The sequence below is a fragment of the Carettochelys insculpta genome, chromosome 15 (assembly GCF_033958435.1).
Source record: "Carettochelys insculpta isolate YL-2023 chromosome 15, ASM3395843v1, whole genome shotgun sequence".
Taxonomy (NCBI): domain Eukaryota; kingdom Metazoa; phylum Chordata; order Testudines; family Carettochelyidae; genus Carettochelys; species Carettochelys insculpta.
In genome coordinates, this window is record NC_134151.1 from 1,416,753 (window position 1) to 1,442,400 (window position 25,648).

Sequence of the window (25,648 nt, forward strand, 5' to 3'; positions counted from 1 at the left end):
GAAATAAGAGAATAAAGAAATGAGTCAGGAATCCCTGGCAAGTCTGGCTGGCTGGCCCACGCCACCCAGGCTGCGTCTCAACACAAGGGGGCAGCAGTGGACCTGACCTGGCCAGGACTGGGGGGCTCAGCCTGGGTATGTGGGGTGGTGAAGTAGCCCCCGTCCCCTTGCTAGCTAGAGTCTGTACTGCCCTGCTGGTGGTGGCAGAGGAAAGGAGGCTCCTCCTTGAGCAAGTTGGGAATCTATTCGTTAAGGGCAATGATTCCTTCCCCTGCCAGCCCTCACTGCACAGCCCCCACTGCACTGCTTGTCTCTGGGGTCTGCATCCTCCTCCACAGCAAGAATCCAGTTTTTATGGCTGGAGACCCTAAGCACTGGGGGCCCTGGCTGCTGTACTGAGCCTTTGCAGTGCTCCTGGAGGCTTGTGGGAGAAACCCAGAGAACTTCAGCGCATGGGATGTGCTGTGCTGGGCTGGGCTGGGCTGACTGTGCAGCCAGGCTGCAGGCCTTTGCAGCTCAAAGCAGGCTTCACTGACACTGGGAGAAGCCTGCGAAGCTCCGGGAATCTTGTCCTCGCTAGGACTTTAAGCCCAGCCATCAGCAGCAGCGCTGTGCCGATAGCAGGACTGGTGGGAACGCTGGTAAAATCCAGAGGGCCAGCCAGGTGGGCCCCAGCGCAGCAGAGTGAAAAAGAACCTGCTGGGCTGGGGGTCTGTGTGAGAGAACCTGTGGGCGGTAGGGTGGTGACTGAGGGGCAGACAGAATGAGAGCCTGCTTGTTGTGGGGGTGGGGGCTGCCTGTGAGCGAGCAAGAGAGCACCCACCTGCGGTGGGGAGCCGGCGTGGGGCTGGACCTGCGTGAGAGGCAGGTAGTGAGTCTGTGGTGGAGAGACCCTGCTGGGGCTTGCGTGGGGGGGTGACCTGTCAAGTCTGTGGGGGGGAGAAAATGTGTGTGATGGGCATGGGGTTCGGGGGAGCAAGTAAGGTGGTCTCAGGGAGCGTCCTGCATACAGGCTCCAGCTGGAAGAGTCTTCTCCAGTGTCTGGTGCAGCCCCTGGGGGGGCGGGGCGGGGTGGGGAGGGGATGGTAAGAGTGGTCTGACTCGGCTTGTAAGCCCCTGGAGTGGAGGCCCCCGCCTGGCGGTTCTGTATCAGGACTGTCCCCACCAGCAGGCCTGGGGCCGGCATCCCAGCAGAGTGACTTGCACACGCGTGCTCCCTCACACACGGCATGTGCACGCTTTCCAGGCCCTGCGGCACAGCCCCACGTCCCTAGGGGGTGACACGCTCCCTCACGTCCCATCTTGGTGTTTAGGGACGAGAAATGCGTCCGGGGGCCTGACCTGGCCGAACACAGCCCAGGCACTGTAGGTACAGAGCCCTCGCTTGGGCCGTGTGTAGGACCCCGCAGGTCTGGGGAGCGCCCTGTAGCAGAGGGAGGCACCTGGAGCAGCCTGTTCTCTGGCTTGGGGCACAAGTGGTGGTCCTGGTGTGATCTGACTAGTGCCTCTCTCGTTTCCTCTCCCAGACTCTCTCCTGTCACTCTGTGAAGTGGAGGAGGATACACCTGAGCGGGTAACACGTGGGCATGTTGTTCTCCTCTACCCAGCTCTGTGTGTGTGACCCCCTGTGTGCCGCAGGCAGGGAGGGTTACAAGAGGAGACTGAGACACACGTGCAGCCTGAGGCTGTGGGCCTTGCAGTATCCCAGACGTGGATTGAAATGGGCCTTTTTCATGGTAACTTGGGACGTGTCTGAATCTCGCACCAGTTTGTCCTTTCATGCTCCCCTCTGGAGCACGGTCCAGCCTGGTTCCATTTTCGGACCTGGGGCTGCCCACAGAGCTGGGGCGCCAGGTCCACTGGCTCTCCAGATTTGACTGCAGCCGGCTGTTTCCTTGCTCTCTCCTCCTTCCTCTCTGTTCCTGCCTGTGGTGCTGCAGTGATCCGTCACACGAGTGCCCCAGCTGCATCCTCTGTCTGTCCTTCCCTGCCGCCCTTCTCCTCCTTCCTCTCTGCCCCCCCACAGGAGCTCTCCAAGCACAGCCAAAGCAGTGCTCCATGGGAAGCTTCCGCAGTGGACGAGGGAGCTCCCTGAGATGGAGTGTTGAGGTAGATCGGGTGTGGGGAGTGTGATGGGCTTGGGCCTGTAAGATGGCGGTGTAGGCAGTGGACTAAGGGACTGATGGATATTAGCCCATGGGCGCAGGGAGCTCAGGGCTTGTCTACCTGAGAGGTGGCACCTAGGCTCATGGCAAACGCTTCATTGGCCTACTGCTGCCTACTCCCCGTGTCAGGTCCGTACAGCTGCGTCTCTGGGGAGTGTGGGTTTGCACTCCCTGGAGAGCTGTAAGCGCCTAGCCCGGACCAGGGTGCAGTGCAGCCCAAGTGTGCCCCTGCGAAGGGACTGGTGGAAAGGCCTGGGAAGTGTGTACCTGGGGTAAGCCATTGAGCAAAAAGCTTTAGGCCGGGCACGGGGTCTGTGCTTTCCCTGTGATCGGAAGGGACTGGGGGTGGCAGCAGACTGCAGGGGATGTGGACGTGGGCAGGGAGAGGCTGTGATGGGGGTAAGCAGCAGAACTGGAACACAGGTGTTGGCTTGAAGGGCCGCGTACACAAGAGCATGGACGTGGTGCGGGGAGTGGAGAGGAGAGGGTCTCAGGGAGGGGTGGGCACAGGTTGGAGGCGTGTGACAAAGTTCAGTGACTAGGATTGGGGTGCAGGCAGAGGCACAGGATAGCTTTCAGCCCCGGGGTGGGCGTGGGCTGACGAAATCTGACAGGGAGGGGTGGTGCAGGCAGGGCAGTGGGGGTCCTGGGCCAGAGGCGCTGTTAGGGGGCAGCCCCGTGGGGCTGTAGAGGAGAGGGGGCTAGAACCGAGGTGCAGGCCTGGGCCTGGGGTGGGTGTCGCAGGCATGAGCCTTGTACTGAGGATAGGTGTTTCCTGCTAAGAAAGGGATAAGCCATGTGTGAGGAGTTTCCAGTGGGGAGCGGTAGGTCTGTCTGTATGGTGCTTGCATGGCTCCTTTGCATGCTGCTGGGTGTTTATTTGGTCTTGGTGTTTGGAACCCAGTTGCTGGCGGCTGCATGGGACGCTGCTCGTTCAAAGTCGCTTTATTTTCTCTGTCTTGTGCAGTGTTAACTCTGGTGGTGGAGTGCCAGGGCAGCTCAGCAGCTGCTGCTTTGTGTCCCGTGTGCATCCCCGGATACGTTCTCCTTCTGAAACCTTCCTCCTGGGCAGTCAGGCCTGAGAAGGTGCCTGTGGATGGAGCACAGCATGTGTGTGTGTGTCAGTGTGTCTGCTTGATTGCATGCAAGAGCACAGCCCGCGTGAGGGCGTCTGATGGCAGGAGTTCCACAGTCTTGCTGGGTGTGCACCACTGGTGAGCAAGCCGGCCTGCGTATGGCTGCCTGGACTTGCTTGTCGGTGGTGTTTGTGGTGCACTGTTCCCCAGCCACAGCCACAGCCACTCCCTCCCTGCAGCCTGTGGGAGCCCCTGGCAGGGCACAGTTTGTCCTAACTCGAGGCGGTTTGCCTGGCTGAGCTCAGGCGTGAGCCTGACAAAGCTTGGAGCATGGTGTTCCGTCTGAGCTCAGGCCTGGAGCCTTTCACCGGTTCTCTTCGCTTCTTGGTCTCCCTGGCTTTCCGGTGCTGCATGCTGAGTGGCCCATGGCCTTCAGGAGCATTGACCAGCGCTGGGGGGGCTGTGTCACATCATCAGCCCCCGTGCCTGGAGCAGCCGGCGCTGGAGGGCTGAGAGCTTGCGCGAGGGTCTCTCTGGGCTACTTCTGACAGTCCTTTCTCTTGCAGCAAAGAGAAAAGCCGGCTGTGCTGTCACCACACTGCTAGCCTCGGAGCTGATGAAAGACGATGCGCTGAGTGCAGCACCAAGCCAGGCACTGAAGAGCAGCGAGGCAGCGCTGGATGGTGGGGCCCATGACGACAGCATGGAGATGATCAGCCGTTCAAGCTAGGCCTGGGCCCCAGCTGGGCCGAAGCCTGCAGGACTGGAAGAGTTTTACAGAGGAAGCAGAATACACTGGGTCACTTTGCAATCTTCGTGCATGGGTCTGAGGGGCAGTCTGATTTCCTTCTCGCTGGTAGGGCTGCTTGTGCCAGCTTGGCCTTATGGCCATTGTTCTGTATCTCGTCTCCAGGCTTCAGGCTGTCTGCCTCTCAAATGGTAAAGCAGAAAGCTTTACCTGGATGTGAACCGTGCTCGGAGCAAGGGAGACACACTGGCCTAGCTCGCGCTTCCCTGCAGGGTGGGAAGGTAGCACGTACTGGGAGAAAAGGGGCGTGGGCAGAGAGGTGAGGCCTCAGCCAGACACAGCCCTACAGCACGTTCCAAGCTGCCTTAACCCAGATTCCTTTAGTTTGTGACTCTGGGGGTGCTGCTGGACCAGACTGTCTCTCCTCCAGCAGCATTCAAGGTTCCCAGCCCACTCCCTTATCTCCCGTATGTGGGAGGAAACCTTGTAGGTCAATGTCGCTGGGCTTCTACATCACCAACTGCTGTAGCTTGTCCATGTGCCAGGAGAGAGAGGGTCTCTCTAGGCGAGGCCCTTGCCTAGGACCTGCTGCCTTCCTGCCCTTCGCGTTGCTCTCCTTCTGCTTGCTCTATTTATTGCTAGCATCCCCTTAGCAGAGCTCTTCCTGCCGTTGAGGACATGATAGAACAGTGATGACCCAACAGGAAGAGAAGAGAGTTTGTTTGGGGGCAGGAAGCTGCTTTGGGGGCAGTAGCTGCCTCTGCGTGCTTTGGAGCTTAGGAGTAAAGGTTAAGTGTGTTGTTGTGTTTTACTAAGTGGGCTGAGGTTGGGACCGCTCCCACGCAGCGTCACATGCCCGAGTGAAAGTGTTGCCGGCAGCCCCAGCGGCATCTGCTCAAAGGCAGCCCAGGCTGCCCTTCCGTCTGCACAGGACTCTCCACTGGGACAGCAGGCACAGTCTTGTGTGGCAGGTCCCTCTTGGCTGCAGCGTGTGCTGCTTGCTTCAGCTGTTGAGTTGTGCCATGCCGGGGAACTCCCTTCCTGCCTTGCCAAGGCAACAGCTGGGTGGAGCCCCCCTTTGGCTAAGAAATCACTTCCTAAATTTATCTATTTTTGTATCAGATTTTGTTTTAAAAGGAAATTTGAATGTAAGATAAACATATCTGAAACATTTGCATGTTTGTGGAATTGCCGCCCTGCACTGAATGCCTGGCCCTGTCCGCTGTGGGCCAGAGGGGATGCCTGCCCGTCTCCTGCATGGTGTTCTCCCATGGTCCTCCCCAGGGTCTGGGCTGCCTGCTAGGTGCCATCCCCAGGGGCAGAGCGCTGCCCCAGCACGCCTGCTCGTGTCTGCCCTCTCCCAGGGACGGGATGGCCTCTGAGACCAGTTAGCAGCTATGGTTCTGGTGGCTGCTAGCACGCCTGCTCCCACCTGGCCAGGGAGCCTGGGAGCCAGAGGGCTGAAGGGTGTGAGAGCAGCCCTGTGCCCTGCCTTAGGGTGGTGTGTGTTGGTGCAGTAGCTGGGAATGCACATCGCTCCACCCAGCCTTGGGCCTCTGTGTGAGGAGGTGCTGCTGTTCTAATGTCATGTAATGAGCCACATGTGTGACGTGGTCTGAGGGAGGGAGCGACTGCAAAGGCCCACGTGGGACTGGGACAGGTGTGTGACTTGGCCACTGTTGCACCTGGGAGCTCTGGCCTGAGTGGGCAGCTGTCCAGCAGTAGTGCCCCAAACCCTGTGCGCTCCGATGTGTGTGTCAGCCTGAGAGCAGGGCAGCTTTCCAGCTGCAGGTGCAGCCAGCCCCAGGGCTTGCTGGGGTCACCGGGACATACCTATTCATGAGTCTGAAAGAGAGTGACTGCTGTCACCTGCTTGTCGGACCTCTGGCCCATTCACTCTCTGATAACAGTTGTGGGGCTGCAGCTGGAATAGTCCAAGGTGTTGAGCATGGGCATTGCAGAGTAACCCTGGCGGGACAGGTCGCCTTGCCGGGGCAAATGCCCAGCAGCTGGATACAAAGGTAACGATTGAACCAGAGAGATGAAAGGCAACTAGAGAAGTGCCCACCAGCCTCCAGGAGCAGAGCAGTGGAAAGTTGCCCAAAATCGTTTATTGTTCACTGACGTCCTGAGAGTTGCCTTTTGTAGTTTTGCATCAGTGGCTGGATGACGGTCTGGCAGCTGCATGATTTCACAGCACATGAGCGCGTCTTTATCTGAGCTAAAAATGGAAAAATAAAAATTATTTTGAGTACAAAAAGATGCTTGTGACTTGTTCTCTATGCATTCTGTGGCAGCAGTGCAGAGTTGGATACAGGGTAGACCTGGACGTCAAGACCCCGGGCTCTTGACCATCTGTTCAGTCTAATGGGATTCCCCTAGGAATAGAATGAACCCCTGCCTGAGAGTGCTGGGCCTCTCTAAAGCAGGACGTGCTGTAAAGGCAGAGGGGTAGCTGTGTTAATCTGCGTCCACAAAACCAGTGAGATGCACCTGACAAAGCAGATTTTTGCCCATGAAAGCTTATGCTCCTATAAATCTGTTAGTGTATAAGGTGCCACAGGACTTCTTGTTTTTGTAAAGTCCGATGCCCTCCGTGGTGTATGTTAGGGCTGGGGAGCTAGAACACGGCGTCTTCATTGCCTTCAGCCTGGCTCTCCCCATCATCTGAACACCTCTAGCATGGTTTGGGGACTCCAAGTTATCCAGTTAATACTAGAGATTCCACATCTTACATTAAATTGGCAAAATGGGCATGCATGTCCCAGGCCCAGAGCGTAGGGACCCCTCCGGCTGTGGTGAGAAGGGCAGAAGAGCTGATTTCTCTCGGTGACCCAAGTGGAGGTTTGGACAGGTGGCAGAAGCTGGGCTCAGTGCGTACTAGCCATGTGCATAGGACGGGGGCAGCGAGGGCTGTCTCCTCCCTCGTGTGCGCGCACACCCTGGAACTTCCCCGGGGCGGGGGGGGGTGCTTGTTGCACCTGTGTTCCCCCTTTGTGGTCTCCTTTAGGCACTCAGCTCCTCAGCTTTCGGTGTCCTTGGGCAGATGCCCACACCCCTCTCCCTTTTGGCTAGCACAGTTCCCTGCGCTGCTGAACTAAGCCAGCTGCTGCCCCTTGCTGGCTCTCCACAGGCTGTGGGCCACACAATTGTCCTCGGGTATAAGAAAGCAGGGGAAGCTGAGCCACACCGAACAGTCCGGCATCTCCTCCGCCACCCAGGCTCCTTCCTGCCTGCTTTGAGTTCCCGCGCTTCTGCTGGGGCAGGCCAGCCTGCAGCAAGCACTTGGGCAGCTGGGGCTGTGCTGCCTGCCCACCCAGCGGGTGGGTGGGGTGTGACTGAGGCCAGGCCACCTGCCTGGAACTGGGGTGGGCAGTTGTCACAGTGGGCAGCCTCTGGGTTCCGGGTGGGGAGGAGGGACCAGGAGGGCTGAGTTCTTGGCCTGCTCAAGGCTGGCTGCACCGGCCCCAGCTCGGGCTTGGAGTGCAGTACTGAGTCTCCTCAGCCAGCGTGGCCGGGGAGAGGGATCCAGGCCGCTTGTCTCCCTGCGCCCAGGGTGCTGGTGCTGTGCCATGGAACAGCCTTTCCAAAGTGCTGTTTGATCCCAACAGAAGGTCCTGGCTCATAGGAGGAGGGTGGAGGCTTGTGCAGAGCCTGGGCTGAGTTACACCGGACTGCCTCTCTCAAGGCTTAGACTGGTCTAGCTTGGCCTGCCCTGCTCCTTCCAGTGACCTCAGCCCAGCACTCCCTGTCCGTCATCCTCCCGTGTGTCCGAGGCCAATCACGGCGACTTCTCAGTTCCCAGGTTCACTGGCTGCTGGGTGCTGCAGCCTGGTGGGAGGGAAAGGGGAGATGCCCTGGTACATTGCAAACCGCCCCCGCTGCCCTCTGGGGCCTGCCGCGAGCCAGCATGTTACTGGTTCCTTTCAGCCCACTTCCCTGCATCTCAGCACAGCCTCTCTGTGCCCCTGCTGAGGGCTAGTTGGGCTCATCCCTTTCCTCTTCTACCCACCACAGAGAATGGCACCGCTGGGGCCTCTTGTCCCTGCAGCAGTCCCTTGGTTTCATTCCGACTTTTTCTCTGAGGGATGAGCATAAGCAGGAGGGTGGGCGGTCCAGGCCCTGCGCTAGGCACTGCCAGAGAGAACTCAGCAGAGCTCTGACAAAATCTTGCTGCTGGTCTAAAAGAAGACTGGTCACAGCTGGGCTCCCCCGGCTCACCCCAGGAGCTGCAATTGCAAGGGAAAGCAGACGCTTCCCTAGGTCACTGCTCTTACCAATGTCAACAGTCGCACGGCTCTATGATGTCGCCTCCCAAGCACTTCTGCCTACGAACAGTTACTGACTGGGCAGCACTCATGGCTGGGCCAGCTGTGTCAGTCTGGGGGGTGTGCAAGGGTCTCTGTCATCCCTCAGGCTCTGAAGGCTTCCCCTGGAGGGGAGTGGTCCAGGCAACCCCCCCGCCAACTGTCTCCAGCCTTGATCAAGGTTCTCTTTGTCCTGATGAAATAGGAGAAGCAGGAAAGAGCTAAAATAAACAACCCTTCGCTTCCTGGAGCCCTAAACCAGATCCACTTCCTGCCCAGAGGAGTGAATCCAGGTGTGGGAACAGTCCAGCTGCTGGGAGGGTCTGGGGAGCAGCCAGTGCTGTTTCTTGTCTGGGTGAATTCTGGCTCCTTTGTGCCGTGGGACAAGGCCAGGTCTGAGGCCTGGTTTATGTTGAACTGACAGGCTCGGGGAAGGGAGGAAACCTTATTGCAAAATGTGGCCCAGGATGGTAGCGATTGTCCCCAGCTTAGTTCCAGATTATCGGTCTTGCTTGGTCTGGCATGAGATTGCCTGGGAGTTCTGCTCAGCCACTGTGTGCTGCTCCCTGGCTGCAGGGGCTCTCATTCCAGCAGGGATTGGCCAAAGCAGCTAACTTTCTTCATGAACAGCACAGGGAACTTCTGGGCCCCACATCCCCTGAAGGATGCTGGGAGAGTCCCCAGGGTGCAGCTCCTAAGAGCCCAGCTACAGGAGGGAGAGCACATTGGGACTTGCAGGGGGGGAGGCCTCTGCAAGAGGAACTTTGCTCCTGCAGGGACTTCTAGACAGCCAGGTGTGGACAGCCTGGCTGGGCACCTGGGCAAACTGGGATGAGCAGCTCCCTGCTCCCAGAAAGGGTGGGGCCTTGGGCAGCAGGGGCAGGGCTGGGAGGTAGCCAGCCTGCAGCACTGCCAGGAGCACACCATGCCTCCCCCACCCCAGGCAGCCCTGAGAGCTGCCTGGAGTGCACCACAGCAGTGATTTAAAGGGACCTGGGTGGTGGTGGTCAGAGCCCCAGGCCATTCTGAATTGCTGTCCCTGAGGTGTTGGGGAGGCATTACCCCAGGCCCCACGTCTCTTAGGGCAGTCCTGGCCCAGGCATCCCCCACACATGACATCAGCAGGTAGAAGGACTTAACAGGGCTATCGGGTTTCTTGGAGCTGGATGGCACTAGAGACTGGAACAGACCCATAAGCATCCTCCGCCAACCAGGCGATGCAGCTTCATACAGCTGAACAGCAAGAGGGCAGGAGTTCTGGATCCCAGGACACCCCAATCAGCAGGCCCTCTGTCCCCCTCCCTCCAACAGAGCGACAAGCCCCCGCATCCCCTGCCAAGAGAACCCCCCTCCTGTCCCCAGCTTGGCTTCTTCCCCTCTGGCTCCAGCTCAGCGCATGGCACCAGCCCTGACTGTGGGTTTCCCGCTCGCTCGGTTTGCAAGTGTCCATGGTGCAATTGCTGCTGAGTGCTGCTCTTGTTTGGTGTCCGCGCCGAATGGCTGGGGCCAGGAACATGGCCGTGTGCATCCGAAAGTTCAGCCGCCGCTGCTCGTCCCACACACACCAGCCCACACTGTGCTGCAGTCTGGCAGCCGCTACTCTTTTCCTGGGTCCAGATGTGATGTTTCACCACCTGCAGCTGCTCCATGCAACACCAAGAACAGCCTTGAACAGGTGGCAGAGGAGGGATAGCTCAGTCCCAAGGTTGTGAGTTCAAGCCTCAAGGAGGCTATTTAGGGATGGGGGCAAATAGATGTCAGGGATGGTGCCTGGTCCTGCCAAGAGGGCAGGGGACTAGACTAAATGACCTCCCCGGTCCCTTCCAGTGCTAGGAGATGGGTATCTCCATATGCTCTTTCATCAGAGGAAGGTGACACAAGCCCCAAGGTAAGTGGGGAAGAAGAAGGGAATAATCAAGCAGGTTTCCTGTGAGGAGAAAGTGGGCCCATCAGCCCCTTCTCTAAGATGCTTATACATAAATGCCAGAAGCCTGGGAACAAACAGGAAGGATTAGGGGCCCTGCCACTGTCAAAGTATGAGGTGGTTGGAATAACAGACTTGGTGGGACAATTCATATAACAAGAGCAGTCATGGAAGGGAAAAACTGCATAGGAAGGAGAGGAGGAGTTGCACTTTGCAGCATGATAGCTCATTACTTCAGTATGAGGAAGGAGAAAATCCAGCTGAGTGTTGTTGGGTTAAGCTCAGAGGCAGAAGTAACAGAGGTGATGTTGTAGTTGGTGTCTGCTATAGACCACCAGATCAGGTAGATGAGGTTTTCTTCAGGCAGCTAAGTGAAGTTTCCAAATCACAGGCCTTGGCTCTCATGGGAGACTTCAATCACCCGGACACTTGTTGGGAGACCAATACATCAGCACACAGACAATCCAGGAAGTTTTTGGAGAATGTTGGGGATAACTTCATGGTACAAGTGCTGAAGGAACCAACCAGGGGCCATGCACAACTTGACCTGCTGCTCACAAAGAGGGAAGAACTAGTAGGAGATATAAAAGTGGGAGGAAATCTGGGCTTCAGCAATCATGAGATCATAGATTTGAGGATCCAGAAAAAAGGAAGAAAGGTGAGCAGTAACATACAGACCCTTGATTTCAGAAGAGCAGACTTTGACTCCCTTGCAGAACTGATGGGCGGGATCCCTTGGGAAACAAACATGAAGGGGAAAAGAGTTCAAGAGAAGTCGTACTGAAAGCACAAGAACAAACCATCCCACTGCATAATAAGAAATGCAAACACAGCTTGGCTTAACAGGGAAATCCTTAGTCAGCTGAAACACAAAAAAGGATGCATACAAGAAATGGAAACGTGGACAGATGACTAAGGAAGAGTATAAACATACGGCTGGAGAATGCTGGGGAGTAATCAGGAACGCGAAAGCACAATTGGAACTGCAGCTGGCAAGGGATGTGAAGAGTAACAAGAAGGGTTTCTACAGGCATGTGAACAATAAACGGGTTATCAGGGAAGATGCAGGGCTGTTACTGGATGAGGGAGGTAACCTAGTGACAGATGATGCAGGAAAAGCTGAAGTACTCAAGGCTTTTTTTGCCTCAGTCTCCACAGACAAAGTCAACTTCCCCATGACGGTCCTAGACAATGCAGTATGGGAAGGTGGAGGGCAGCCATCCGTGGGGAAGGAACAAGTTCTGAGATATCTAGAAAAACTAGATGTACAAAAATCCATGGGTCTGGATTTAATGCACCCCAGGGTACTGAGGGAATTGGCAGAGGTCATTGCTTGAACCTTTGGCCATTAGCTTTGAAGACTCTTGTAGCTCGAGGGAGATACCAGGTGACTGGAAGAAGGCAAATGCAGTGCCCACCTTTAAAAAACAAAAGGAGGCCAATCCAGAGAACTATAGACTGGTCAGCCTTACCTCAATCCCTGGGAAAATAATGGAGGGAACTCCTTAAGGAATCCATTTTGGAGCACTTGGAAGAGGGGAAAGTGATCAAAACTAGCCAACATGGCTTCACCAGGGGCAAGTCCTGCCTGACCAATCTGATCAGCTTCTATGATGAGGTAAAAAGCTCTGTGGACATGGGGAAGTCAGTGGATGCGATATACCTTGACTTCAGCAAGGCTTTTGATATGGTCTCCCACAACATTCTTGTCCATCAGTTAAGGAAATATGGATGGGATCCTTGGACTATAAAATGGATAGAAAGCTGGCTTGATGGTCAGGCCCAACAGGTAGTGCTCAATGGCTCAATATCTGGATGGCGGTCGGTTTCAATTGGAGCGCCGCAAGGCTCAGTTCTGGGGCCGATGTTATTCAACATCTTTATTAATAACCTGGATGAGATGACACAAAACTAGGGGGGAGAGGTAGATGTGGTGGAGGGTAGAGAGATAATCCAGTGTGACCTGGATAAATTGGAGGACTGGGCCAAAAGAAATCTGATGTGGTTCAACAAGGAGAAGTGTAGAGTCCTGCTCCGGGGGGGGGGGGGGGGGGCGGAAGAATCCCAAGCATTGTTATAGGCTGGGGTCCAACTGCCTCAGCAGCAGTACGATGGAAAGGGACCTAGGGGTTATGGTGGATGAAAGGCTGGATATGAGTAAACAGTGGGCCCTTGTAGTCAAGAAAGCTAATGCCATACTGGGGTGTATTAGGAGGAGCATTTCGAGCAGATCCAGAGAAGTTATTCCCCTCTGTTCAGCACTGGTGAGGCCACATCTTGAATATTGTGTCCGGTTTTGGGCCTCCCAGCATAGAAAGGATGTGGATGTGCTGGAGCAGCTTTAGTGAAGGGCAACAAAAATGACAAAGGGGCTGGAGCAAAAGACCTATGAGGAGAGGCTGAGGGATCTGGGCTTGTTTAGTTTACAGAAGAGAAGACATGAAGGCTGCTGTTAAATCACCCCTAACTTCCTGAAGGGAGCTCTAAAGAGGATGGAGAGAAAACTGTTCTCAGCGGTGTCAGATGGCAGAACAAGGAGCAATGCTCTGAAGTTGAAGAGGGAGAGGTGTAGGATGGATATTAGGAAAAACTACTTCACCAGGAGGTGGTGAAGCAATAGAATGTGTTGCCTAGAGAGATGGTGGAATCGCTATCCCTCGAGGTTTTTAAGTCCTGGCTTCACAAGGTCCTGGCTGGAATGACTTAGTGGGGGCGGGGATTGATCCTGCTTCTGGACTATATGACCTCCTGAGGGCCCTTCCAGCCCTGTGATTCTGTGGTTCTCCCTATGTCCTGCAGCAGGCCTTCTGTTCGAAAAAAACCGGTTGCTGTTAGTTTGATTCTGACCATCGTTTTGGCAGTCAGCTTGGTTGTGAAAAGAACAGCCTGGCCTCCGTGTTGGTGCCCTCCAGGGGGTCTTCTCCAGGCTTTTGGTGCCAAACAGGAACAAGGAGGGAACATGGAGTGTCATGTGATGTGACAAGGCGCTGTCTTGCTGGATGCTGCACTGGCAGTTCATCCCAGTGAGAGAGAGATCCTCCCACAGCGTGCCAGCCTGCCCAGAGGAAAGAACGCCAGAGGGATCCTGTCTCTTACCTGCATGCACAGAGCACATCAGCAGGTCCGCTCACTGCATGCAGAAGGCAGGACACTGAAGAGATCCACATCCCTGGTGTGCAGGCCCTGTGTCCTCACATCACCCAGGATATGGGAGAGTCTTTCTCTGTCTACTCTTGGTCCTTGTGTAAGGGCCAGGTCTAAGCGAACAACTGAGCCATTATTCTTGCTATAGGGAGTCCTAGTTTGGTTTGTGGTGGTAAATAAAAACTCAGTTACTTTAATCCAACTTACCTGTGTGTTAACTTCACCAAACCCACAGGAGATGCGGAGGGGGTAGAACTCTGCAGACAGCCCATCTTCCGTCTAGCATTGCCCATGGATGAGGCCATCCTGGACCCTGCCACGGTCCTGTGGCAAATCCTGGCATCTATTGTTCTACCCCAAAGCGGGCTGATGATATATACTTTGTAGCTTTCAGGGATGCTGAATTTCTGCTTAACCCTCCAGCTCCCAACTTGCTAGTGGTGGATGCAGTCCTCAACAAGACCCAGTCTTTCCACTGCACACCAAGATAAAAACAGCAGAAAATGGCATAGCTTGGGCTGAAAGGTTTGTTCCTCTGGCAGCTTTTGTGCAGCTAACTACACAGCCATGTTGGTGAATCATGATTTTCAGAACTATTCCAAGCTTCAGAAGCTGGTTCTGGCGTTACTCAACCATCAATATCAGCTACTATCCAGTGTTATCAAAGGGGGCCACTCCATTGCTAGCATGGCCATGTAGTCGGCCATGGATATAGCCAAGACAGCAGCCCGTCGGCAGTTGTTATGTGCCGCACTTCATGGCTCATCCCCTTGGAGTGTCAAAGGAGCTACAGCAGAAAGTCAAAGCTCTGCCATTTGACTGCCAATATTTTTTGTGGAAAAGACAGGTGACGTCCTCCACTCAGTGAAAGCCTCCATGACGACATTACGCACCCCAGGGATGTATGCACCCCGGTTAAAGGGGGGCTCGCTATTCCCCATACCAGCGCCCTCAGGACCAGTTCCAGCAGTCCCACCAACAAACCCAATTCAATCAGCATCAGAAGCACGAACTGCAGTGCCAATGCTCTGGCAGGTCACATCAGAGCCAACAACCCTTGGCGCCTCCCCCGCAGCCTTCCAAACAGCAGTTTTGCGGTTGTGGTCACGAGTCTGATCCAGCGTTTCCAACAGGGCATCACACAATCATTTTGCCACCATCTCTGCCTTTTTCTACATCAGTGGGTGCTGGAAATGGTGGTGCAAGGATACGCCATCCCCTTCACTTCTATGCCCCCTACCCACCTCATTATCCCCTCCCTCTTCAGGGCCCCCCGCTCACAAGAATTTCCTCGACCAGGAGGTCCAGCACCTCCTTCGTGTGGGGGGTGGTCAAGCCTGTCCCCAAGGAATTCCAGGGCAGGGGGTTTTACTCCACTTACTTCCTCACCCAGAAGAAGAGTGGTGGATGGAGACCCGTTTTAGACCTCAGACGCCTCAACAAGGATGGACTTTGCAGCTGTTTCAGGATAGTGACCCTGGCTACCATTATTCCGGGCCTGGACAAGAACAATTGCCCCTCAGCTCTCGCCCTGTAAAATGCCTGTTTTCTTTTCACCATCCGTCCAGCTCACAGATGCTTCCTTTGCTTCACGGTGGGAAGTTCTCACTACCAGTATCAGGTCTTCCCACTGCACCACGAACACTCTTCCAAAACCCTGGCAGTTGTGGCCTCTCATCTTCATTGTCAGGGGGTCGTTATTTTCCCTTACCTGGATGACTGCCTCAGAAAGGGACCGTTGCTCCCCAAGCATGACGCACATCGCCACATGTCCCTTGTTCAGCCTGGGCTTTCATATCAACTACCTGAAGTCTGCAATCCATCCTGCGCAGGTTCTGACGTTCATAGGAGTGCGCATGGACACCCTCCCCACTACAGCGACCCTGCCTTTCCGAAGGTTTCGCACCCTGTGCAATCTCATTCAGGCAGCACATCTCTCGCCCACCACTACTCTCCATGCCTACCTAGCACTGCGGGGCCGGGTGGGCCAGTTGGTGTAGCTAGCCAGGCTCCACGTGCACTGCCTCCAATCCTGGCTGGCCTCATGTTATGCTCCGGCCAGGGACCCGCTCTTGAAGACAGCAGCTCTCCCTCCACAGGGCCTCGCTTTTCTTCAGTGAGACCTGCCCAGGCAGCATCCTTACTGGCATTCCTTTTCATCAACCACCACCATCGGTCACTCTCACCACAGACGCCTCTCTCCTCGGCTGGGGAGTGCGCCATGGGCATCACACAGTGCAAGGCAGGTCGTTCACCAGAACTCCAAGCAGTCTGCAAATATTTTCAGTGGCTCCTGTCCAGCAACTCAGTCGACATCCTTACTAACTACACCACTTGCCCCTATTACGTCCACTGCCATGAGGGAGTTCATTCACCACCCCTCAGTGGAGAATCAATAAAGCTGTGAACATGGTGCATGCGACACCGGGTCAGTCCCACAGCTATGGGTCTTCCTAGAGTTCTGAACCTGATGGCCGATACTCTGTCGCTCATTCACCAACCATCCCAAATGGGAAACTGACACAGCTGCCCTCAACCAGGTGCCCCAACTGTGGGGCTACCCTAACGTAGATCTGTTTGCCCCCAGGACCAGCACAAGATGCCACCGACACTGTTCCGGAGCAGGGTTTGGGAGGCACTCCCTCGGAGATGCCTTTACCAGCATGTGGAGCGCATACCTGCTGTACGCATCCCCCCCACACCCATTCCACTAATTTACAACGTGTTACTCGAGGTCAGACAAGACCAAGCCCTCATGATCCTAGTAGCCCCGGCTTGGCCCAGTCAGACTTGGTACCTGGCTTCTTTCAGGTGGCAGTAGTGGCTCCTTATCCATTACCCCCTCGCCACAACCTTCTCTCTTGGGACTTCAGCCACGCGCTGTATTGCAGTCCCCTCAAACTGCATGTCCACACATGGCTGCTTCATGGCTCCACAATGCCAAAACCACATGCTGTGAGGGAGTAAGGAGAAGCCTCATCAACAGCAGACAGGAATCTACAAGCAAGTCTTACCTTTATAAATGGTGTCAGTTTTCTCCCTGGAGGGACCACTTCATACCGCACCTTTGCCCAGCCTTTTGGCTTACCTTCTGCACCTGCATGCGTTGGGCCATAGTCTCAGCATGGTTCAGGTACAGGCTGCAGCTACAGCAGCATTTCGCCAGCCCAAAGAGGGGTTTTCATTCCTGGCCCATCCTGTCACCAAACACTTTTTAATGGGCCTTCAAAACACCTTTCCATTGGTCTGCTCCTCCAGTCCCTAGCTGGGACCTTAATTACGTGCTTTGCTACCTTATGAAGCCGTCCTTCGTGCCCTTGGCGATGTGCTCCTGGCTTCATCTGTCTATGAAGGTCTTGTTCTTCATGCCAATCACACCAGCCAGGTGCATTGAGAGTTAGCTGCCCTAATGGCTGAGCCTCCTATGATGTAGTGGGATGGGGGGGGGCTCCCAGAAGGTGGGGGGCTCCTGCTGAGGGTAACTGAGGTGACCAGGTGACACCTCTGTACTGCAGACAAAGGGGGAGGTGGAACGTGAGGGGTTTGAATTGGAACTGGTAGTTGGGAAGCAGTTAGTCTGGGCTGGGAGAGAGAGAGAGAGACAAAGGAGGGGGCAAGGCCCTGGCTTGGGGGACCCCTCGGTGCCTTCTCTCCCCAGCATGGATTGGCCTGGCTGTCTCTGCCTGTTGTACTGACTCCTCTGTATGACGCTGTGTCCTGTTTTAAAAAGAACCATGTAACGTGTTGACATTGATGTAGAAGCATTGTGTGTTGAAGGAGTTTGTAATTCTGAAATGTCATCGTTGTTCCCCTGTAACCAGACTTGCAACCTCTCACATGAGAAGGAACATTCCAAACCTCTTGTCTGGCATGGAAGGGGAAACTGAGGCACACAACCATTTGGGTGGGCTGGCTAAATGCCAAGGTGGAAAGTATTTGTACCTTCACTTACTGGACAGTGACTGAATTCCCAACATTTGCTGGACGCAGCTGTATCGACTGCTGGGCAGATGATGTTGGGTCCCAGACCGGAGAGGAACTGTTTGATCTGATGGTGCTGGAGCAGCTGTACGGGCTCTGCCTGCCCGACGTGAGAACGTGGCTGATGGACCGGAGGCTGAAGCAGGGAGATCAACTGACCCACAGGAACCAACAAGACTTGCCTGTCAGCATCACATGAAAGGGGCCAATACCAAGTTCCTGCTGTGAAGCCCCCCCCCGAACGATTATGACATGGAGGTGGCACACAGCAAGGGAAGAACCAAGGGCACAGCCAATGCCCTGTCATGCAGGGAGGGCACTGAACAACCCCAGGTCACTGGTTCAGTGACTCCACCCAGTTCGGTGTGGAAGGGGGAGAGATGGAATGTAGTGGGGAGGGGCCCACAGAGGGTGGGGGGCTCCTGCTGAGGGTAACCCAGGCAACCAGGTGACACCTCTGGTTGCAGACAAAGGGAGAGGTGGAGCCTGAGGGGTTTGAATTAGAACTGGGAGTTGGAAAGGGGTTAGTTTGAGCTGGGGGAGAGAGAAAGACAAAGGAGGGGGCCCCTCACAGCCGCCTCTCGCCAGCGTGGATGGGACTGGCTGTCTCTTCCGGCTGCACTGACTCCTCTGTACAATGCTGTGCCCTGTCAGCTAATAAACCCGCTGGTCTCCTGCTGAGTGAGAGTCACTCCTGCCTGCAGATGGGGTGCAGCGCTTGGGGACCCCTGAACCCCATTACAGCTCCCTACAGTGTTTTTACCAAAGACAGTTACTGTGTGACCTTATCCCAAGTTTCTACCCAAGGTTCCCGCGCTGTTTCACATTAATGAACCGATTCACTTACCTATGTTTCTTCCGAAGCTGCATTCTGAGCCAGCACATGCAGCAGGGCCCACATTAGATGTCGGCCGGGCACTGGCCATCTACATCTGCTGTACAAAGCCCTGCCACGAATCTCCCTGCTTTTCCTGTCCTTCTTGGACCATCCAAAATCCTGTTAATCTCATCGCAGTGACTTTCCAAGTGGGGTTCCCCGTGTCCACACCTGCTGTGCACTTTGCCGTAGAGAGCTGGTGGGCACCGTCACGGCCTACTCAACCCCCAGGCCGTGTCTTCCACTACTGCCTCCCTCAAGAAAGTGCCCCTTACGGGCAGTTGTAAGGTGGCCACATGGTCTCCCAGTAACGTGTGCTCAGCACTGCACTCTCCCAGCTAACCTTGCCGCTTTTGCTCGAGGGGGCCAAGCTGTATGGCCTGCTGTGGTAGTGACTGAGCGCCAAACCCAGCTCCATGCTACAGCTACAGCTTTATAGTCACCTAGAGTAGGGCACCCACAGGGCCACTACTCAGAGAGGGGCGTTACTCACCTGGTGCAGCGATGCTGGTGCTTTGAGCTGCGTGTCCCCGTGGGTGCACCACTTCCTCCCCTGCTGTATTTGTCAAGTAGCGAAGGCCGGGAGGAGCCCGCCCTGCCTGGCCCAGCGAGCACAAGGGCACTCCTGCGCGTGCGTGGCGTGGGAAGCCACCGCTGTGGACAAATCCCCAAGCACACGTGTGAGGAGGCACTGCCACCCAGCATGGAGCACCCAGGGGGCTGCACATCTCGAAGGACCATTGCTCCTGCAGGAGATGAGCAAACATGCGCCTGGAAGGCCATGTGGCTGCCTTACACAGCTTTGAGGGGTACTAGTCGAGCGCTTGGCTTGATCAGGTGGCGCCAAACTGCAGCATGAGCTGTCCCAGCTGAATAGCCTGCAAGAACTTGCTTCATCATGGCACCCCCTTCGCACCACACGCCTCACTCCTAAGGCTGCAGCCCAACCCAGCCTGGGGCAGGGGACTGGCCAATGCAGGTTCCTCATGTGCCTGGAACACACCTCCCCCGCCCCCCCAGCCCCTCACCCCTCTGGCCCAGAGCGCAGGTGACCCGATTCCCAACTTCCCGAGATCTCCTGTGATGGTCGAGAGTTTTAGAAAACCGGGGGGGGACGCTGAGTGGGAGCCCAGCCCTTTGGGACTTGGGACTTGGAGGGCCATTCCTTTCCTCTCGCCTTCACTGCTGGCGAGGCCCGCTGCCCCTGCCCCTGCCCCTGCCGGCTCTGAGGATAAAACCCAGGCTTCCAACCGGGCCAGCGGGGACAGTCACACCCCTAAGAGCTCCCTGGTGTCTGTGGCCTAGGGTGGCCTGAGGCTTTCGTGGGGCCAAGGCCCGGCCCTGAAGCCGGACTTGGCCAAGGAAGGCCTGCTCCAGGGCCCTAGGCCACTGCTTATGCTGGGGCTCTGAGCCACTGGGCCAGCTGGTGCCAAGGGCTGTATTTCAGAGTCAGTGGGGCCACTGGTGCCATAGGCTGGGCAGGGGCCTAAAATCCCCTGGGAGGCAGGACCCAGGCACTCAGGCCTGCGGCTGTAACTGGTAGAGTGCCTCAGACGGGGACCCAGGGAGGGGGAGCCCTTAAGTACTGTACATGAGCCCAGCCTGGTACCAAGCCCACTGCCTGTGAGTCAGGGAAGCACCTGGTCCGGCACCCCCCGCCCCAAGGCAGCCTGAGCTGCCACAGCTGCTGCGGAACCAGGCTCATGTCTCCGGCCGCAGGGCAGGGCTGGCTCAGGCTGCTTGCTGGGGCTCGGGAAAGCCACTGGCCATTGCTGCCTGTTCCGAGGGCAGCCTGGGGGTGGCCCTGGCCGGAGCTGTGGCTGTGCTCACGGCTATGGCTGGGGCACAGCTGCACAAGGGTGGCCACATGCCCGCTTCGAAGCTCAGCCCTGTCGCACAGAACCAGTGGCTGGGAGCAACCAAGCCACACGGGGGCAGCTTCCATGCCTGGGGTGTACCAGGTGGGTCCCGTTCCCTCCCAGAAAGAGGGGGAACCGCTTTGGCCAAGTCAGTGAGCCCACGGGCCTGGGGTCACCCGGCCCGGCCGTGGCCACAAACAGACTCAACAATTGCTCAGGGCCTCAGGCAGCCCCCGAGGGCCCCTGTTTGCTTGCCTTGTGCACTGGGTGGAAGGGAAATAGCCCTGCCAGGCCCTCCACAGGCAGGGCGGGTCTGGTCTGGCCTGGCTTTTGCTAGCTCCTGCAGGCTTGCTGCCCACCAGGGCCCTGGCAGCTAGTGGGGGAAGCAGCAGGAGAAGATGATGTGGGCCATGATGACCCTTCTTCAGCAGCATGAACTGGAGACCTGCGAAAACAGGGCGAACTAACTCAGTGGCCCTGCAAGGTGGTCAGTGCTGGGGGGAGGGGCGGGGGGAGTGGTTCTTACACCTTGGTTGTAAATGACACTGAGAGTTTGGAGCCGGCCAAGGATGAGCCAGGCCAGGGACGTTTCCTCAATACAAGCCGAGCCGAGCGATTGTCTTAAGGTGGCTCAGCGCCTGGTGCTTCGGCCGCTGTCAGCCCAGCCAGGAGACACCTGGACGCCGGCTGCAGCAGACATGGGGTCGAGTGCACTGTGCAATTCGGTCTGCTGAGCAGCCTGGAGAACTGGCCTGCCCTTTCCGTCCTGGCTGCCCTGTGCTGGGTGCCTCTCCCGCGGGGCAGGGCCGCTGCGCCAGGGTTATTGTGGCGCTGCCCCCGTGGAGGCGCCAGGGCCAGGTGGAGCTGCGTGCACAGGGGTGGTTTGCGCGCACAGCTGGGTAAATTGTGCCCACCTGAGTCAGCATGGCCGTACCATACGGTGCTTTGCAGGCGCAGGGCATGTGAGGCCGGCCCATCGCTGGCTGGAGCCCCAGCGTGTGCAGCCCGACAGAAGCTGCTGGTGCTAAGGCGGAAGGCTCCTTTTTAGCAGCAGGTGGCTGGTTCCAGGGAAGTTACAAGGGGCTGGGGAGGGGTTTGCAGCCATAATGCCGGGCAGGCGGTCGCACTGCAGCCTTTGCGCTGTGTGGGGGAACGGGATGGAGGGCCGGTACCAAGGGCCCTGGTTGCTACATCACCGGCGGTTGCTGAGCAACAGCTCTTACTGGCCATGTGGTTAAAGCAGCAGGGCCAGGTCACTTGTAGGGAAGCAGGTTAACGCCTGGGCCCACGCGCACGCTGGCCGGCACCGCTGAGTTTCACCCGAGCTGAAGGGCTGATCCCCTGGCCAGCCTTGCTCGTGCATGAGCTACGGGACCACAGCTGCCAGGTTACTAAGGAAGTAACAACAGCAAGTGGGTGGTGCTGACAGGGCCAGGGCAGCTCATGTCAAGTGCCCCCGGTCCCCTTGTAGCCAAGAAGGCTAATGGCACATGAGGGAGCATTTTGAGCAGATCCAGAGCAGTAGCTATTTCCCTCTATTCAGCACTGGTGAGGCCACATCTGGAATATTGTGTCCAGTTTTGGGTCCCCACCAGTATAAAAAGGATGTGGATTTGCTGGAGCAGGTTCAGCGGAGGGCAACAAAATGATTAAGGGGCTGGAGCACAAGACCTATGAGGAGAGGCTGAGGGCTTTGGGTTTGTTTAGTTTACAGAAGAGAAGACTGAGGGGTGATTTGACAGCAGCCTTCAACGTCCTGAAGGGGAGCTCTAAAGAGGATGGTGAGAAACTGTTCTCAGTGGTGTCAGATGGCAGAACGAGGAGCAATGGTCTGAAGTTGAAGAGGGAGAGGTGTAGGTCAGATATTAGGAAAAAAACTACTTCACCAGGAGGGAGGTGAAGCACTGGACTGCGTTGCCTAGAGAAGTGGTGGATTCTCCATCTCTTGAGATTTTTGAGTCCTGGCTTGACAAGGTCCTGGCTGGGATGACAGGTGGGGTTGGTCCTGCCTGAAGTTGGGGGGGGGGGGCAGCACTCGATGACCTGCTGAGCTCCCTCCCAGCCCTAGGAGTCTATGAATGTAAGACCTGGGCACAGAAGAGTTGGCGGAAAGCACAGCAGGCACGGGCTGCCCAGCCAGCCACAAGGCTGGGGCTCGGCATGGGCTGTTAGCTGGGGACACAGCACAAAGGCTCGGTCATTACCATTCGCACCAGGCCCGCACTGGTGGTGCTGCAAGCACAAGGTGAAGGCCAGTGGCATGTCATAGGCCCAGGGCGCTATCAGCACCTGCGCGTTGGTGGGCAAAGCCCCACCCCATCAGCTGGTGGCACGGCGGGTACCCACGGTAGCCCCACTGCCCCCCCCCCACCCCAGCTTTAGAAGGGCTGTGGACGCACTCATGCTCCATTTCCTCACCCTCCGGTCCCACTCTGACACCAATGGAGGGACTATCTGCTGCCTAGAGCGCATGAGGAGCCCTGGTGGGCCAGCCTGTACGCCACCTTGAGCCCAAGGCCCACAGGGCATCGTGTCCGTCATGGAGCCATGCGCATGGGCGCGTACTTGGTGCCGTCCCTGAAGCCTGCTCTTTTTGCGGCGTGAGGGAAAAACCTGGCACACGCCTATCTGGAATGCACCAGGTTGCAACCCCTGGTCCAGCTTCTCTTATTGAGGTTATGGCTGCACTTCTCCCCACACCTGTTCACACACATCCCATCCGTGGCCCCACAAAGCCACGAGACTGCCTCTTCCACCTCCTCCTGGCCCTCGCCACAGGCACAGCGGTCACACCAGGAGGTGGGTGGTAGACGAGGGATGCACTGTGACTGTGGGGGCCTACGTCTGGTTCTCCCTTCTCTCACGTAGCCAAGCAGAGGTCTCCTGTGTGGCGTCTGCTGGCTCCGCAGCCAGCTGTGAGGAGCAGTGGGTATTGTCCAGCTTTGCTGCTCTGCATCCCCTTCCGGGTCCCTTGTTTTAAATCTGTGACCTGCACCACCTGGCCCTAGGTTCCGCCCCCCACCCCAGGTGTTCAACTGAGCCTGGGGCCAGTAGCCCCCTCCTCCTTGGCTGGGGGAGGGGCCCTGGTGGACAGACAGACAGCCTCACCACCACCACTCAGCTAGACGTCGTGCCCCCCCCCCCCCCCCCCCCCAGGGAATAACTCATGCGCTGGTGTGTGGCGGGAGTCAGAGCCCTGGGGTGAGGGATTGGGTCCCTTGGGCCTGGCCATGCGCTGACTACCGGCCCAACGGTCACCAGCAGTGGTGCGCATGGGTGGTGAGTGCAGCCCAGGGCCCCCAGGTGCTGGCCTGAGCTGTGCTACCGCTGGTGCAAGGCCTTGGGCGGTCGGGGGGGGGCCGCGGGGTGCTGTAAGTGCTGCGCTCACACCCAGGGTGGGGTTTGTCCCTGGCAGCCCACTGAGCAGCCACACTGGAGGGACTCAGCCACAGCCTGGTGGGACCCTGTGGGCCCCGACGTGCCCTGTCCCAGCAGCATGTGCAGCCCACGGCCCGGCAGCCAGCAGCCGGTGCAGCGAACAGATGTGGCACACAGTTAGGGGGGTCCCACGCGGGGAGGGCGTGGCGGAGGCACACTGGCTCACTCGGTGCAGTTGTACCAGCTCAGCCTGACCGGGCACGGCTGGGGCGCCCCCAAAGACCGAGTAGCCCCTCCTGAGCATTGCACCTGTGTGCTAAGGGGCTCATCTGCCTAGTGGCACCGGCACCAAGAGCCACCCGTTGCCCCGGCCACCTCAGCCTGGCAGGCAGCAGTGCCGTTAGAGCAGCATCCCCAACCAGTGGGCCAAGGCCGGGGGCGGTGGGCACCGCTGCCAAGGTGTAACCCCAGCCAGGGCGGTCAGTCCACCAGGCCAGGGCGCTGAGCTGTGCCGCACAGGAGTGCAGGCGGCTGTGCCGCTCACCGGCACGCCAAGTGCCCGCAGGTGAGACAGGTGGGCGATGCGTGCCGCCCTTCAATGCCTGCCTCATGCCCACCTGGTACGGGGGGGGGGGGGGGGGACACGACACGACACGCTGTGCCAGCTTTGCTGAACACCAGTTGTGAGTGCTGCCGGCCGGCCGGCTCAGTGCACAGATACAGGACGCCCGGAGGCCTGACGTTGCTTCGGCCAGCGGGCAAGGACCAGCTGCGGCTCTTGCAGGCGCACCTGTTAGGACGGAGCCGGCCCCGTGGGCCTGCTGGGCGCTGGTGCAGGGGCACACTTGCCCGTGCCCAGCAGCCTGTTTGGCACCGAGCGGCCCCGTGGGGCTGATCCAGTGAGATTGGGGGGCGGGGGCGGGGGGGGGGGGGGCGGTGCTCCACTAGGGTTTTTGTGCTGGCCTAGGGGCGAAGTGGAGCTGGGCAAGGCCCTGGGCACCCGAGGAGCCGCATGCAGGGCAGTATCTCAGCCAGGGTGCCTCAAAGGGGCTCGGTGTCTGGGGAGCCGGCTGCTCCTGCAGTCCTGGCTCTGCAGCCCCGTGAGCGCTGCGTGACTGGCGGTGCGCCCTGCGCTCAGTGGTACCACGCTGCTCAGCTGGGGCCCAGCCGTGGCCCAGCCGGGCCTGGCGCAGCCCTGCCGGAGGAGGGTGGAGCGCCCCGGGGCTGTGGCCAGCCTCCCTAGCGCAGGAACTCCACTTACTGCCCTGGCTCGGTGCCCAGTGCCATGGCCCACTCTGCTGGGTGCCCCTCCGCCTCCAGTGCAGCTGCCCTGCCCACCCAGGTGAGTGGGGCCAGGTGGGGGCCATCTTGTGCCTGAGGCTGAGGTGCCCCTACGCCCCCATGTGCCCATAGCTACGAGCTGGGGCTGGCTGCAGGGCTCAGGGATGGCGGACAGGAGCCCTGAGCAGCCGCGCTTGGGAGGTGGCAACTGCCGGGCTGCAGGGCCCTGCGTGGGGCAGTGGGTGAAACGGGGCTCAATCCTGATGGGCACAGGAGGCTGGGCACACGAGCTCAGGGCTGGGACCGCCGGCTCGGCCTCCCTGCTCTCGCCCTCGCGCCCAGCCCCGCTGAAGCAGCTGGAGGGGGGGGGGAGGGGGCGGGTCAAGCCGGGAGAGGCAGCCGGGGGCTATGGGCCCTGTGGGTTATTAGCGCACCCAGGCGAGCCTGCGCAGGCTGGGGCAGGAGGCGGAGGAAGTGGGACAAGGGGCTGGGGTGGGGTGGGGGCGCTTCGCATAGCTGGGCTCAGCCCTGTCTCCCCCCACCCCCCGCCCCGGTGGCCCCAGTCCCGGCCGGGCCCTTTGAGCTCCCCACACTCCTGCCTCTCGCCAGCTGCGGAAGCAGTTACTCACCACCCGCCCCGCTGCCAGCGCTGTGCAGCTGCGCTCCTAATCCCCCCCCCCGCGTCCCGTCCCAGCCGTGTCCTGTTGGGTGGGGGGGCGTTGCAGAGCCGGGCCAGGAGCGCGACAAATGTGTTTCGGGCCGTTTCTCTTCCGCGCCCCCCGCCCCAAGTCTTGGCACCTTCCGGGGCAGGCTGGGGCCAACTCACCTGGCGTGGGGCCCGCACCGCACCCCCCCCCGCCGCCAATAGTTACCCCGGCGCCTGTGGCCGCACAGCCCGGTTAGCGGGG

General features: G+C 58.1%; 1 protein-coding gene and 1 long non-coding RNA gene across 7 annotated transcripts in view; one reads left to right on the forward strand and one right to left on the reverse strand.

Annotated features, from left to right (window-relative positions):
• DIAPH1 (diaphanous related formin 1) overlaps window positions 1-3,971 on the forward strand; it is a 128,329-nt gene extending 124,358 nt beyond the window's left edge. For 2 of the 3 annotated variants that reach the window (XM_075009906.1, XM_075009908.1), the window contains exon 27: window positions 3,808-3,971. In XM_075009906.1, the coding sequence (XP_074866007.1) occupies window positions 3,808-3,971 (164 nt within the window). Of the gene's footprint in view, window positions 1-1,526; window positions 1,574-3,807 lie in introns of all 3 variants that reach the window. The other variant, XM_075009907.1, reaches the window with a different exon arrangement.
• A 2,119-nt stretch (window positions 3,972-6,090) lies between these two features.
• Window positions 6,091-19,191, reverse strand: LOC142021283 (uncharacterized). 4 transcript variants are annotated; one of them, XR_012647651.1, is made up of 6 exons: window positions 18,193-19,191; window positions 17,317-17,481; window positions 16,162-16,317; window positions 13,572-13,839; window positions 8,267-8,489; window positions 6,091-6,210 (listed from the first exon to the last, which is right to left on the reverse strand). It is a non-coding gene; the product is annotated as an uncharacterized LOC142021283 (long non-coding RNA). The 4 variants fall into 4 exon arrangements; XR_012647649.1 differs by having other exon boundaries at window positions 17,317-19,191; XR_012647650.1 differs by having other exon boundaries at window positions 17,307-19,191.
• Between the last annotated feature and the right edge of the window lie 6,457 nt (window positions 19,192-25,648).